At 45.1% G+C, this 15,560-nt stretch overlaps 1 protein-coding gene across 11 annotated transcripts in view; it reads right to left on the bottom strand.

Moving 5' to 3' along the window:
• Positions 1-762: 762 nt before the first annotated feature.
• The window catches only part of SUN1 (Sad1 and UNC84 domain containing 1), a 275,436-nt gene continuing 260,638 nt past the window's right edge, over positions 763-15,560 (bottom strand). For all 11 annotated transcript variants that reach the window (XM_069209844.1, XM_069209846.1, XM_069209849.1 and 8 more), the window contains 3 exons: positions 5,992-6,159; positions 3,784-3,876; positions 763-3,113 (listed from right to left, as the gene is read on the bottom strand). In XM_069209844.1, coding sequence (XP_069065945.1) covers positions 2,997-3,113; positions 3,784-3,876; positions 5,992-6,159 — 378 coding nt within the window. In that variant the 3' untranslated portion in view covers positions 763-2,996. The remainder of the gene's footprint in view (positions 3,114-3,783; positions 3,877-5,991; positions 6,160-15,560) is intronic.

Below are 15,560 nucleotides of genomic sequence, written 5' to 3'. Positions count from 1 at the left end.
GAAATCCTTTATTAATGCGGAGTCTAGGTTTCTAGCAGCAATTTGACAACTATGGATAGGGGTTAGTGGATGAATAATTTCACCTCATTTATTAAATTGGGCAGAACCTTTTTAGATCTACAAAAGCTTCTTATTAGCTCTTAAACTGATACCGAAATGTAGATGTTCTATTCACCATCTTTTAGAGGTTTGATCCTGTGGCTCTTAGGGAATTTATTTAAACCACACATATGGAAAAAGTAATTCAGTTTACAATGTAAATTAAAAAGCCTCCTACTATTCATGAACAGATCAATTTCACAAGCACAAGGGATGATAGAATCCTACGGGTCACTAAACATGACATGACAGTAGGTTCAGTAAAGGCACAAAGCTAAACACTGTTTTTCCTTGAATGGGGGTGGGCATATAATCCAAAAGCCAACCTTTGACAACCCAGCACAGCCATGTTAAAGGAGAAGAGAACCACAAAAACTTTCTGGCAAAGACTTAGAAGTCAAAAGAATAAAAACGTTGTGGTTCAAAACAAGGTTTAGTGCCTATTTTATGAATTTAAGTCACACAGAGTGGTTTCTATCCTTTGGTCCTTTAACAAGTCTGCCTTTGAATGGCCTGAGCTGCATGTAGATAGTGACCCATGTGTTTTAGTCGAAAGACACACACCTATTGGATTGTGAACAGACAGTACTAACAATGGTTCTGCCTCTCATTCAATTCAAGTTAATGTGAGTAATAGAAAAAACATATACAAAAACAGGCATATACAAAAAAGAAAATACACTGTTTATTACTGTTTCTCAAATATTACATGCAATTTCAAAATTACATTCTTTAAATCTTGGACTAAAGTTCTGACAGTTTCGAAAGCAAATAAACATTTAGACAAAATAACTGGGAAAGCGTTTACAAAAATACATTGCACAAAGTCCTATTTTATTTCTTTAAAAATAAATTAGCATTTTTCAAAATGTCCCTATACTTATTTATCCCCGAACCCATCTCAGATATACATAGTTGCCATTCATCTATATATTTGAAATATATACGAAATTCCTGTACATTTATTACACTTTCCTGCATAGGCCACGAGTTCTGCACAACAGCTGCGTGAATGAACAGAGGCAATTCCTACAGAGGCTTTCCATGTGTCTTAGGACTGTTGTGCAACATACAAATAAAAATTCAATTATTCAGAAAACGAGACATTATTTTTTCTTATCATGGAAATACGCTAGCGCTTATGGTACATGGCAGACTAGGGTTTTTCTTTCAATAAAATGGATACAAAAATCACCACTAAAATCTCTGTACAGAAAGCACAATGTTTGAGAAATATATTTTGGTTAAAAATATTGGTCAAACCCACCACCAAGATTCAGCCTTTGGAGCCTAGTGTATGACATATAACAAATACATCTTGTTTATAAATTTATAACTTTTTCAAATAAAAACATTAAAATGAACGGTGCTTTACACAAGAAAAATACAAAAAGGGGAAATCCTACAAATAAATGATCAACATTTCAAGAAATAAGGCAAAAGCTTATGTAAATGGTATCTGTAAAAGGACAAACTGTACATAAAAGGGGCTGTGTCCAATTATCACACGCTAACAAGATTTATAATTATGGCACACATTCATTTCAACACCGCTCATCCAACCTGAAGTTTGGTCTACACTAAGCTTAGAGACACCACTGCTTGCACATTTCCAGTTGAATATGCAACGTTTACCCCATCTCACATTTAATTCAAATCTGAAGCAAAAGAAAGTAAGAAGGATGGATGAATGTTCTTCAGTGCAGCTGATCTCCCATCCCAACCCCCTCTTGAAAAGTGCTTATGGGACTTAAAACAGGTGTGTGTTTTAAAATGCAACTCCAGTGGTAGAGGGGTCTTACTCATCGTGGACTTCCAAGACATTTTATACATGTTGAAGTTCAGACATTAGGGTTGACTCTTAAATTCAACTCAACTGTCCCAAGGACAGATGAGTTAAAAAAAATAATTCCATTCAAGGCTAACCGAAAACTAAAAGCTGTTCCTCTGTTGAATTTAAACTATTTAAAACTCTATTTCTTCTGAGTTTGCACCAACTTAACTAAGTCATGGATAGAGTTTTCATTGGAGCTTTTTTTGTTACGCATACACACAAACATCCAATGAAAGCTAGTATAAGTGCAAAACAGTTCAATTTACCTGCATCGTGTACTAGGCAGGCAGTTCAAAAGACAAAAAAGTCAGAGCCATAAAATTATTCTTATATTGAAGAGTAAAATTGGACATCATTGTAAACAGCTCAACGTATATTCTTGGAGGCCTCCTGCAACCCTGAGCACACTACAGCTTTTTCCTTTATCCTGGGGATTACCTAATTGAGTAACAATCACTGATGTGCCCAGGGAACATTCCTTCTGTTTGCCAGAATATAATGCGGAGTGCCAACGGTATGCTCTTAGAGCCCACAAGTACAATGAATATGGAGACATGTTGCTCAGTGACTGTGGGCTTTATAATATACTGTTTTTTTTTTACAGTGCAAAATATAAACGGATGATGATAACAAGGATATTAACTGACGAAAATAAATCCTAAGATCTCTTCAAGGAAAAAAATATTTTGCAAAAATACATTTAAACAGAATTGCCTAAATCAATTAATCAGAAGTATTAAAGATGACGGCTGAGAGTTTTCAGTTTAGACAAAGGTTTTTGGAGCACAACCATATAAAATGATTTTGATTAATTGCCAAGTGGTAATCATGCGCTATTATTCTCCACTGGGAGACAAAGGTACAAATCTGGCAGTACAGTGGACTGACACCAAGCTGAGCACTAGATGGTTTTCTTATACTCTGACATACTTTTATATTTCACTGGAAGAGACAATGGATCTTGCTGTATACACCATTTCTACGCATCCCAGAAATGTCCAGTGTTTCAGGAGTTCAGAATATACAAATAATAAAATGTATAAGCAACTATGACCAGGATTCTTCATCGGATGGCAGAGTTCCCATGCACACGGAAACGATACAGACAGGTGTACTCTGTGTGACCCCAGTTAGACAGGATACGCAGTTCCACTATTTGAAAGGCAATTTCATTTTCTTCCTGCAAGTTAATGACAAAATGTCTTTTTTAATAAGTCCAAAAACACATTTTAAGCAATGTCTTTCGTTAATGGTTACTCAATTTATGTTACTAATCACAATTGCCAACCATGCAAATAATTGAGGGCCTTTGCAGCAAGAAGCAGTCCTTTCCTCCAGAGTTGCAATGAATCAAGGACAGAGTGAGAACTTTTAAATGGGCTATCGAGCGATGAGTGTTGTAATAGGTGTAAAAATTCCATTAGATGTCAAACAAAGGGATATTCTTCAGTGTTTTTAGTCCGATTGTTGGGGGTACTTGATTCGCTGATGACAAGATAATTTTCTTAACATTGATGGCTACTTTAAATATTCAAATACAATTGTACATTTAAGTCTCTAATAGGCCTTTTACGGACCTGCTAAAGAAGCCTTCCACAAAGAATACTACTTTGACTTACTGACCAACAATAAAAATAAAAAAAATAGAAAACAGTCTATTAGTTTAATTATGAGTGATTTATTTCGATATTAATACATGGCCATGTGGGGTGATGAATTATTTCCTAGGATGAAGAGTGTAAATCTGTAAATAACCGCTCACCCCAATTCCCCAAATCATCATTTATAGAAACCGAAGTATTTCAGAACGCCTTGTCCAATTAAAACATTCATATTCAAACTACACTTACCATCACTTGGAAAGTCTGTAGTGGATCTCCATCTTGATTATACATGTATCGGCCCAGAAGCTTTCCCTCTTCTTGATACTCATCTTCTAAACCCTGTGACCGAAACAAAAGTGTTTACAGTGCAATATTAGCTCCATATTTGCATGTCCTGCCCCTCATCCAGCCCGATCACAAAAGAGAACGAATGTGTTTCCAATTCACATTAGTTCAACATATGTTAAGACTGGTATGCTCCCTTGCGACTGAATACTCCCATTAGCAGAGGACTCTGTATGGATAATCTACAGCTGTAAATTCATTAGTCATCCCCAAACCTCAATTTTTTCCTGTCACTTTTAGATTCCTTTCCCACAAAACATTCTAGATGATAACACTAACCTAATGCTGGGGTAAGATTCCAACAGTTTGGTTAAAGGGCCATGTACATCTAAGGCAGCTTTGCACGTAATAGGATTTGGAGAATCAAAGTGATACTGCAGCATGGACAGAAACCATTTACAATGATGTTTTATTCTTGGCACCGTTTGATGAGTTTTCACGAATTTTTCTAAAAATAAAAGTGGCCCGGTGATTCTTCAAAAGTGGCCCGTTGCGCAAAGGAAGTTTCGGGGTGATCTGTCAAGGGGGGGGGGGGGGGGGGCGAGAAAAAGAGGGCTAAAAAAACATTGCATTTCCCATGTTAATTCCCATAGGACCTGTCAACACATCTACAGCCCGAACCACTGAAAGGAATGACACCAAATTTGGCAGAAAGCTAGCTGCCGCTACGCAGATTGTGCTTTTTGTTGTTTCGTGTAAATCTGTTCAATAGTTTAGGAGATATTTAAGGGCAAATACATTTGTTTATCTCTGGCCGTGAAGTATTTGTGGCAATTCGCAAATTTTCACGAATACGCATGCGAAACAAGTGCTGCAATTGGCTGACCGCAACCGGACAAGAAAGTTGCAACGCCATTTTAATTCACCAGACACGGTCCCCGGGGGTGAAAATTCAAAATGAGAGGCATAAGGGGTCAGGGTGAAGGTACCCTGACCTTAGGGGTGTGATATAGGTATGTTTTAGGGGCAAATTATAGGTTTAAAATAATTTTGTGTCACAGCACACTATATTTGTGAAAATTCACACATTTCTGTTAATTATTCGCAAAAATATTTGCAATTATGGAAAAATTAGAAAGAAAAAACACAGGACTCCTTTATCCACTAATTCATCCACTCATACATGCACTCAGAAGCTCAGGCGCTAAATCACATACCCACTGACAGACAGGTCCCTGTGGCTAACCTGCGCTGTGCACGGCCAAAGTCCATGTGTGGCACGCGGTTAGGTGGTTATATGGCTATAAGGACTTGGCCAGGCCTTGTGACCAACCCCTACCACCCATGGCCTTTGGCCGTGCGTGGTGGGGGTTGGAATAATGAATAGTCGCCCCAAGTGGGAAGGTTATGCCCAGGCGTGGGTCCTGTGCTTGCTATGCCACCAGATTCAAGCTAGCCTGGCTGATGAAGGGTGATACCCTGAAACTGGTCCCAGGATGCGTGTTTCTGGTCCAGGGAGACCTTGGCCTGGCAGTTTGGACTGGACTGTTCTCATGGGGAGAAGGGCCAAGACTGATTTGCCATATTGCTGGGTCCAACCTGGAATGGCATGGCAAGCAAACAAAGTGAAGGATTGAACCCAGATCTATGACTGGGGGTGAATGTTGATTTGTTCTGTATTCCATGCATCTGTTTTTGCACACAAAAAAAAAAAAAAACACCACAGCAGGCAAGAGTCCTTTTAAAAACTAAAAGTGATGATGTAGATGGAGATGGGATATGGAACAGCTTCCTTTTTTACTGTATTCCCTCTGTTTTTATTAGATTTCATTGATGGTGGTTACTGTGTATATGTCACTAGTTAAACAGGCAGAATTCTCTTACAGCTAGGAGGCATGAGTTCCTTTTTAGAGGATCAGGTCTAAGACGAGGTTATCAATAGGACTTGGGTCATAAGGAAGAAAACGGGAGCTGGCAATGGTACCATTCATTACCTTTGAGATTACCAGGGTAAAGAATTGAAAATCGACTTTCAGTTATGGCCACATGCTTGATAAATTCATTGTACTTCACTAACACAGAGGTAAATATTTGAAAATGTAAGATTCAAAACAATAACTGGAAACATTCATGAATCAATCGATTGTGAACTAAAAAAGTGCTACTTACAAGTACTGCAAACTCTTTAGGTGCACTGGAGATGTTGCCGGTTGGTGAAAGCGTCTTTGGTATATGCTCCAGTGTAAACGCAGTAGGGAAGATCTGCATAGAAAGTCGAACCACTAGATAACCCTGGCATCCTTTAAATGCCCAACAGTTTCCGGGATACATATCAGGCTATGAAAAAAAAATAGTTACAACATTTACTCAATCCCCAAACGTTTTGGAATATTTTTTAGGTGCATTAAAGTAACTAATGCCAACTTATGCATACTTGAATGTTTACAACTAATCTTACATTAGTCACTTCGTTAACATCTGGGAGCAACAAGCTACTCAGCATTAAACAGATTAATACTACGTAGGAGCACGCAGTCCCTATTTAAAAGCTAGCCTCTAATTTCCTTATTATATTGAACTTGTGACATCTTTAAATGCTTCTAATAAAGAAATGACGTAGCTACTGAAATGAAATAACTTAATACAGTTGAGTTGTGACAGGATAATGCCTGCTGCAAAGCCAGTAGCCAAGAGGGAAAAGATTGGAAACACAGCATAATTAAATATACAATTTAAAAAAGCAAAAACAAAACTTCCCTGTTTTTCTAGATGAACAGTGATCACGAGAAATTAAATATTTATGGCAAAATGCCATAAACACACTTTATGTAACTATGTAACAGATGGACTCGCTCTGCGTATTTCTACACATTCTGAGCTACACGTTTTTAAAATCTTATTCTAATATCTTTTTGCAAAAAGGTTAGCTGCTCTTTAGTGCGTTTAAAGTACAGATTATACTTTTATTCATCATGTCTGCAAATATCCTATCTCTTTCATATGAAAAAGCAACACCATCAAGAATTTAAGCGCTTTGTAGGAAGGGTGCTTGTGTGACCATGCATTATAAGTAATGGAGTACCCACTAACCTACATTATAAGAAAGTTAGCTTAAAGTCCCATGACCTTATAAAGGAATACTGCCGTCTGCCTCATTCCTCTCAATGGCAAAGCAACCTCCGGGGACTACAATGTCGCTATAAAATATACTAGTGGGTACTTTATCCCATATATTATTTAGAAACAGTTTGGCAGATAAATGAGCTGCAGAGGGTTTCTTTTCAGGTCGAATATCACGTCAATCAGTCCCTCTTTTTGCATCATTCAAATGTAAACCATCAGAACTTAGTGAATAAAATGAAAGGAACATAAGGAAATAGACTTCATGGAATACAATAGAAAAAAAACAAACAAACACAGCTTTACATAAAATACCAGGCATCATGCACAAAACAATATTTTGAATAACTTTCTTTGACAAGCTTATGGAGTACGCAGCATTGTTAATATTGCCCTTACAAATTTGTAATGGACATTGCCTTCTCTACAGGGTCATCCCCAATCCTTTTGCCTTCACCTTCCTTTGTTCTGAACTCATTTTGTTGGCTTTTAGGACTATGTGCACCTTACCAATGCTAACCAGTGCTAAAGTGAATGCGATTGGGGGCTTGGCCTCAATAACAGGGGCACACCTGGGACAGCGTGGCAGGGCAGGGCCTCACAGCTCGGACCCCCACGCAGCCAGTCTAGGCTACCTCCTGCATTGCAGCACAGACCACAACCTGGTCTGGCGGGGGCCTTAAACTGGCATCTCGAATCTAGGGGCCCCACCCCCCACTCGGGGACCTTATAAGTCCTCTTGACTTCAGCCTGCTCAGACCTCATTGCGCTCCCTACACCATCACGCTGAATGAGCACCTGGCACCCTACTTATGGCCGCCTCTTACCTATTGGTTCCACCAAGGAGGATCCCTTCCTCCTTTAGCCCTGAACTGCATGCCTGCTGCCCACCTGCCCTCCTAATTCTATCTGTGGTGGGCCGGCAACGAATGAAAAGGACCTGGTCCAGTCCAATCCTTCCCCACAAGGGGAAACTTCTGCATGCTTTGTCCCCCTATCCCAAGGAGGGCCCCGGGGCAGTCTTCCCTACACCCGAGAGGGCTCACCCCATAAATGGTGCCAAAGAGAGACCTTGCCCCAGTGACCCCCTGGGATCCATTGCTCCCGTTACCTGGTCTCCGCACGGATAGTTACAGGGAGAAACTGTAAGGATTGAGGCTCTCCAAGCCACATAACCTATCTGCCGACAGAGCCAGCCCTCGAGAGGAAATGATCATCAGGCAGATACGCACCAGGACTATCTCTGCATGCCCTCTCCCCCAGCAGCCTAAAGTTTAACCCTGCCCCTACCGACCCAGCTCTCTTAGCAGCTGTGTCCTCCCAACCCACTTCTCTTTAAGTCAACATTCCAGAGTGAACTCCATGAGTGGACCGCCCTCCTCATCTCTGCAAGACAGTGTGAGCACCTAGGACCTAGACTGTGCCACTGCCTGGCCCACACCATTGAGGCACACGTCTGCACCTGACTGGACTGCTATCGCTTGTTGGCCAATGTCACGGAGTGAGCTACCCTCCCTCCTTTCTCCTGGGAAGATACACCACACCAACCTCACAACCTATCCCCTCCTCTAAGAGATCGACCCTCCATCACCTGCAGGACCCGGGCTCAGTGACGCCTGCTGGCAAATCCTCCAGAAAACCTGCCCACCAGGTGCTATTCTTAGAGACCATCTCACAACATAGCATTGCATTTTCACAGGTGCCACCTGACTCCAGACCTGCAGAAACCTTTACATGCCCGCAGCAAGATAGCACGATGGAGAGAATACTACAGGAGATCACTGCAGTCAGTCGCTGGCTGAAGGGCATGTACTCCAAACCGACCTTGCAGTGGAATCTAGGTCCATCCAGATGGATATTGTTGGTTTCCAGGATAGAGTGATGAGAATGGAACACTGCCTCACAACATAAATGCCGACTTCACAAAAAACCAGCCAGAAAAGTGTTCATGGCCCCCGCCCACAACTGCGGAAACTGGGCATCAAGTTCGGACTGTTTGAACCTGCCCAAATGTGGTTTATGAAGGACGGCAGGTCCAGAGACTTCTTTGGCCTGGACACACTGCGTCTCTTCCTGGAAAGCCTAATTGACCCGCTGATGGAGCATGACCAAATACCCCCCCGCCCCTCTCCAAGAACACCCTCCCGCCCTCCCTGTCCTCTCCAGTGGGCGCTGGAGCTCTGTTGGTAACCAAAAACGGGGCAGGATCACGGACCCTCCCCAACCCCCTGCTGCCACCCCTACTCCCACACCCACTTGACCGCTTTGGCTCTCTAGATCTTAGCAACAATGCCGATCCTAGGAGATATATTATCAGATCATGCTTTGGTGGACCACTGGCGTCTCGCTTATAGGAAAACTGGGAATGTACCTTCTGTCACCAGTCCACGCCATTCAATCTAGATTAAACTACTTACTGGTCTCCCACCGGATGATAGCCCTTGTCAGGGAGTCCTGGATCATGGAGGCTGCGTTCTCTGACCACTTCCCTGTTCTCCTTGCTCTGGACCTGAGCCTTACCACCCCGGGATGTAACCCCTGGCATCTGAATGCTTCACGATATCGCACGTCCCAGGGTAAAGCCCAATTACGCTCACAGGTTTCCACCTTTCTGGATAACAAGTGGTCAGTTTCCTCCTGAAGGGTTCTGTGGGCAGCCAGAAAAGCAATCATAAGGGGACAACTCGAGGCAGACAGCCCTCACCAAGGACCAGATGATCCCTGCCGCAGACCCCTCCCTTTCTGTCCACTGCTGTCTTTAATGGGCCAGAATGGATCTGAACACCCTATACACCTCCCAGGCGGAATATGCCCTCCAATGGCTTAAGGGCTGTCATTACGAGCAGGGGGAGACAGACTTCTGGTGGCTCAACTGAGGCAACAGGAGGTAGCACTAGCCATCTCAGCTACCCAGGCCGTGGACAGCACAAAGGAGTCGTACTAGATTGCTCGTCCCAGAACCATCTTCGTACCCTTGCATACACCCTATGATCGGCCAGAGACTTAAGGATGAAGCCCTTGATCTTTCCCTGGACGCTGAAAAGGCTATCAACAGAACTGAATGGTGGTACTTTTTTGCGATCCTACAACGCTTTGGCCCAAGCAACAACTTTATAGCCAAAGTCCGCTGGCTATACAATTCACCTACAGTGCTGGTGAATTGCAGAGGTTTCCCGTCTGACGTGATCCCCATACTAAATGGGACCAGACAAGGCTGCCCACTGTCACCACTGCTGTTCCCTTCGGCTACGGAACTGTTGGCACCTCCATCCAACATTCGCAGCTTATATCAGGTATCCCCCCCATCCCAGGTGACAAGTCCACGATTTATCTCTAGGCAGACAAAGTAGTACTACTAACCCTCATGAATCTCCCTCGCTCCTCCCAAAACTAAGGCATCCTCGCTGACTACAGCGCTGTCAGGTTATAGGGTAAGCTAGGATAAGAGCAGGCGCTACCCCTTGTCACGTAAGACCATGAGCGTGGCTATCTCTGACTTCCCAATTCGATAAAAACTGTCATGTCTCAAATACCTGGGGATTTATTTCAATAGAGGCCTAAATCGCATATTGCAGATAATCTTTACTTACTCACCCGTCCAAAACAAGAGTTAATGAAGTGGTCACACCTGGGCCTCTCCCTGTTGGGGGAGGGTAGGCTGTGCAAATGGTGATGCTACCACAATACGCGTATGTGCTTTACATGCTGCCCTTTTTGGTTCCTCTCTCAACGCTACACATTATAGATAAATGTGTATGCTCCTTCGTTTGGGAAACTTCCCGACCATGTCTATCCAGTGCCAAACTCGTGGGCCATCGCTCCTGCCGTGGATTGGGCTTGCCCTCAGTAGAACACTATACCCTCCACCTCTCTCCGCTTGCCTACATGCTCCCCGGGACACAGGATCTACTGCTGTGGGTGCAAGCGGAACGCACACTATCCCAGTGCCCCAAGGCCTACGCCCGCTCTTTAGTGATGGAGAGGTTCAACTTTTTGCCCTGTCAACTTGATGGTGCAAGCCATGATGAAATCTTGGCAGTGTGCTCATCATCTACATGGGGTAAACGTTCATGTTCACAGGCATGCACCACAATGCCGATTTGTTAATCGTGGAGAAATGCTGGACTGGAAAAGTTGGCGCTCGGCTGGCATTCTCCACCTGAGCCAGATCTTAGACGGCAGTACCCTTAAGCCCTTCACAGTGCTCCGCAAGGCGTTCAGCCTTCCACCACAACAACCCTGGAGGTACCTAAAGCTCCAACATTGCCTCAATCATCGCATGGTAGTGCGTCCTTGGACCCTCCAGTCCACCATCATGGTTTCCTAATTTAGGACATGGGGCCACTTTTGTGGCGTGATGTCAGGCTTATATAACCTCCTGAACCTTCAGTTCTTCCTACCTCTTTTGAACAATCCTTGCACTAAATGGCAAGTGAGATTACAGATGGACTATGAAATGGAGGATTGGGCCAACTTACTGGAGCCACATGATCGTGGTGCATGGGAGGCCTGGCCTTTGAAGCCCGTGAAACAGAGCAGCAGACCTACTACCCCATGGAAATTGCTGGTGCTGCCCCCATGCCCATTGTGACCTATTACATATTTTATGTGACTGCCCCTTCATTTTGCCTTACTGGGATGCAGCGGGGACCACGCTAGGTGAGACCTTATAGATCATGAACCCCCCCCCCCCCACCTTGCTCCTTGATCTTCTTACACAATAATGAGGGGCACTCTGACCTCTCTTGCCAGCAAACCCACCTCCTACATATAGCACTTGCCACAGCCAAGCTATGTATACTCCAACATTGCCCCCCCTCACAATGAATGGCTCACAGCAATTTATCAGATGGCCTCTCATGAGCAAATCATCTAAAATCTGCAGGATAGGATAGACCTTTCTTCAAACCTGGGCGCCCTTCCTCAATGCTGATGTGCGCTAATCCTAGATTCCCCCTTTCGTATACCCATTCATCTACCTATAGACCTCTCCTTCGTGACTCCTCTGAAGACCATGCACAACAGTGTTTCACCCTCCTTCAGTCCCATATGTACACCCTCTTAATCTCCAGCTATTTTATTTTACTTCCTTTCCCTCCCCCCCATCTTCGGTCATTCCCCTAGTCTGATCGCCTGGATCTCCAGCAGACTGATGTGGAGGCCGTATTCAGCCGGAGACCAGAGTCCTCTGATCCCCCACACCTCTCCTAAATGGCAGTCCCATTTCATGATTGGCGAATCTGACACTACTGTCAGAGCTGGTTGGGGAAGGGAGAGGGCTCTGCCTCTGAACAAATCACGGTATGTTAACCACCACTACAGATCTTTTGCAGTTCACTCCAAGATCTCAACCTTGTCTGAGAGATTTCCCCTCGTGCTGCACCCACTGGAAATTTATGTCCCATTGCAGAGCCCACATAACACCTGGCTTGCGGCAGCTGTAGGAAAGTAGCACCTTTCTGGCATAGTTACCCCCACTGTTTGCCTGGTGTCAGTATGTTTGAACTGTCCTGCTAACCAGAGCCCAAGGGTCCGTGCTCTCTCCCCTAAATGTAGTTGTATGGTAACTTTCACACCCCACACTTGGCATACTGGTGCCCATATATAAGTCCCTAGTATATGGAACTTAGGTACCCAGGGCATTGGTGCACCCGGGGTCCTTCTCCCCCCCCGATGGGCTGCAGCACGTATTGTGTCACCAATGGGGGCCCATGCAAACTGACTACTGGCCTGCGTGAAATGGTGCATACACATTTTTTTAGTCTAGATACAAGGCTTGCTTTATATCATGGTCATTGCACCTGGACACTAAATCACCCCTGTGGTAGGCCCTCCAGCTGAAGGGCACTGTGCACTGTTCTAAGTGTGAGGGCACCCTTGCATGAGCAGAGGTGCCCCTACAAACTCCAGATTTCATTTCCTGGGCTTTGTTAGTGAGGGGAAGCAATCTTAAGGTATGTAGTAGACACTGGTCAACACAAAGTACATAATCGCTTCACTGTACATAGGCATGTTTGGTAACAAACATGTTGGAATCATGCAACTACACCGATTCCAGTGCTAGTTGCATGATACCATGTACTCTGAGGATTCCGTAGGGGATCCCCCCCAAAGTCTGCTGGTACAGCCATGCAGGGTGTGCATGCCAGCCCATGCTGCTGCCGATCCCAGACACTGTTCTGCCCTCTTGCTGCTGAGCCTAACTCGAGCAGATAAGGCAGAACTAAGAATTTCCTGTAAGACAAAAGTGTGCCCACCTCTTCTTTCGAAATATGTCTCTGGTCTGGGGTGGGGGTGCCTCAGAGTGCCACCAGACTGATTTGAAGGGCACATTTGGTGCCCTCCTTGCATAAACCAGTTTGCTCCAGAGTGGGAACCCTTGGTTCCCACTCTGGCGCAAAACCACAGAACGGACAAGGGAGTGTCCACCCCCTTTCCAGCTCCTCCCATAGGGAGGGGCACAGAGCTCTGCCAGGTGGCCACGTGATTCTGCCATCTTGGAAATAAGATGAGCAGAGGCCCATGGGAGCATCTGACTATTTTAGTCCAGCTGGGTGATGTCCCGGAACCCCTGCAAGTCTCCTCTGAAAGAGACTTCTGCAACCTGGACACCAGAACCGGTGCTGTTATATGCTGGAACCATTAGCAAGACTGTAACCAGTAGGAGGGCTCCTACAGCAACTTTCCAAGTTCAGCAAAGACTTCTTCTACCCCATGGCCGGGCATACTACAGAGTGTCAGACTCTGCCTGCACTTGGGAAAGCAAGAAGGGGTCTCCCTTGGAGTAAAGGAGTCACTCCCATGCATCTGCAGGCACCTTAACGATTAAAACAGGCTTGTAGATTCTGCTGTTACCACGGAGTCTTCAAGGCTCTACAACACAGGTGGTGGTTCTGTGACTCTCCAGAGATCTACGCTATCTTCCCTGCTACTGGGAAGTCGGTGGTCCCTTGCTGGAGCTGCTTGGCTGGAACCCCTGTGCACCGTGTCGGTCTGCCGTTGCCAAGGCTCGTTGGCTCTTCAGCCCAAAGACCACCAAGCTTCAATAAGACCCGGCCTCCAGCACTCTCCGCTCCAAGAAGGACATCCTCTCTACAACCCCTGCAACATGGGCATCTCTTTGCTGTGCTGTTGAGGCCTCCCTGCGACCTCCTGTGCCTACTGCCAGAGGGTCCTGCTGAGGGCTCCATCTATTTCTGCTGGCTCACCTTCGTGCTGAGGGCTGGCCCTGACCTTCCTGCTAAGGTTTGGTCACCTGGACCTTGCTGGTCCCCACAAATCCAGCAAACTCCATGCAGCACATTCCTGCATTTGCCAAGGTTTATAGGTGGGCCCACTGAACCCTTTGCAATTTGAAGACCTGCATGGGACAGCTCGTGGACTACTCCTGGGATCCTCCTACATCACCTGGACTCCAAAGCTGCACTTCTTTGTCAGCCGTCCTACAGGAAAGCATCACTGAGAAGGGTGGGCATTGCCCTCCTGCACCACCTGGGCACCTTCGGGTTGTCTGGGCTCTTTCCCCACTTTCCTTAGGTCCTCTTCTGCCGGAATCCACGCCTGGGTTCCACTGACCTGGACCACAGGTCACAGCAGCAGCCTGCCAACCGAGGTCCCTGCAGACTTCAATGGGAGATTCAGACATGACTTCACCCCTACGCACCTGGGTTACCTGGTGTAGGTACTCCACTCTTCTAGATATCCACGGGTGGGGGCACTATCCACCCTCCCTTGTCCCAAGGGTTTCCTCAGGGTCCTCTAAGCAGGGTCCTAAAGCACAAAAACTCTAACCATGACTTCGACATGTTTGCATATGGACGATGACCAGAGATTACTACTTTGCAAACGGGTGCCTGCGGAATCCTATCTACTTATCTTTGAGGTTTAAGTACTTCCCCAGTCGTAAGGGTCCTTGGGTGGTAATGGGGGTTGGCAGCGAGTTTTGCATTCCCTTTTTTTTTTTTAGTATATGGTTCGGTCCCCCAATAGGGGCCCATGTTATTTTATGCCTTTACTTAGCTTTGCTAAGTTTATTTTTGTAGGTCCATGTCTCCGATTAGGAGATATATCAAAGTTAGTTCTAGAGTGTGCTACAATAAATATAATATTTTTCTAACACTAGTATGGTTCTTTTCTGCATGTTTAGCATTGACTGACTGTGGTATTTGCAACCACTTTACACCCTCCTGGATAAGCTCTGAGAGCTCTGGTTATCTAGAGCTGCCAACACTATCACTAAGGATTGCCTGGACTCATTACCGGGTCACTCACCTATAGATGTACACAATATACTGAGCCAGCCTCCATTACCTGCAGGATGCAGGAGTCCATAAGTCCCAACAGCCTCAGAGTCAGTGTCATCGAAATTCAGGACATATCTGAAACATTGGTATCATAGCCTGGTTATCCTGGACTCGCCGCTTGGGAAAATAAGCCTGAAACCTCCGTGTGTGCAGAACAGCCTTGATGAAAGGGAGCATCTGAGAGGGAATCAGGTGCGACTTTGGCACGTTTCTAGTGAACCCCAGTAAATGCAGGAGGTTCCCTGCTGTCTGGAAATGGGAGATGATAGCCTGGGGCGAGCCCGCCTTAAATAGCCAGTGGCCCAGATACAAGAG

The sequence above is a fragment of the Pleurodeles waltl genome, chromosome 10 (genome assembly GCF_031143425.1).
Source record: "Pleurodeles waltl isolate 20211129_DDA chromosome 10, aPleWal1.hap1.20221129, whole genome shotgun sequence".
NCBI lineage: Eukaryota > Metazoa > Chordata > Amphibia > Caudata > Salamandridae > Pleurodeles > Pleurodeles waltl.
The sequence above is the reverse complement of the archived record's forward strand: the minus strand, read 5'-3'. Positions and strand labels throughout refer to the sequence as shown.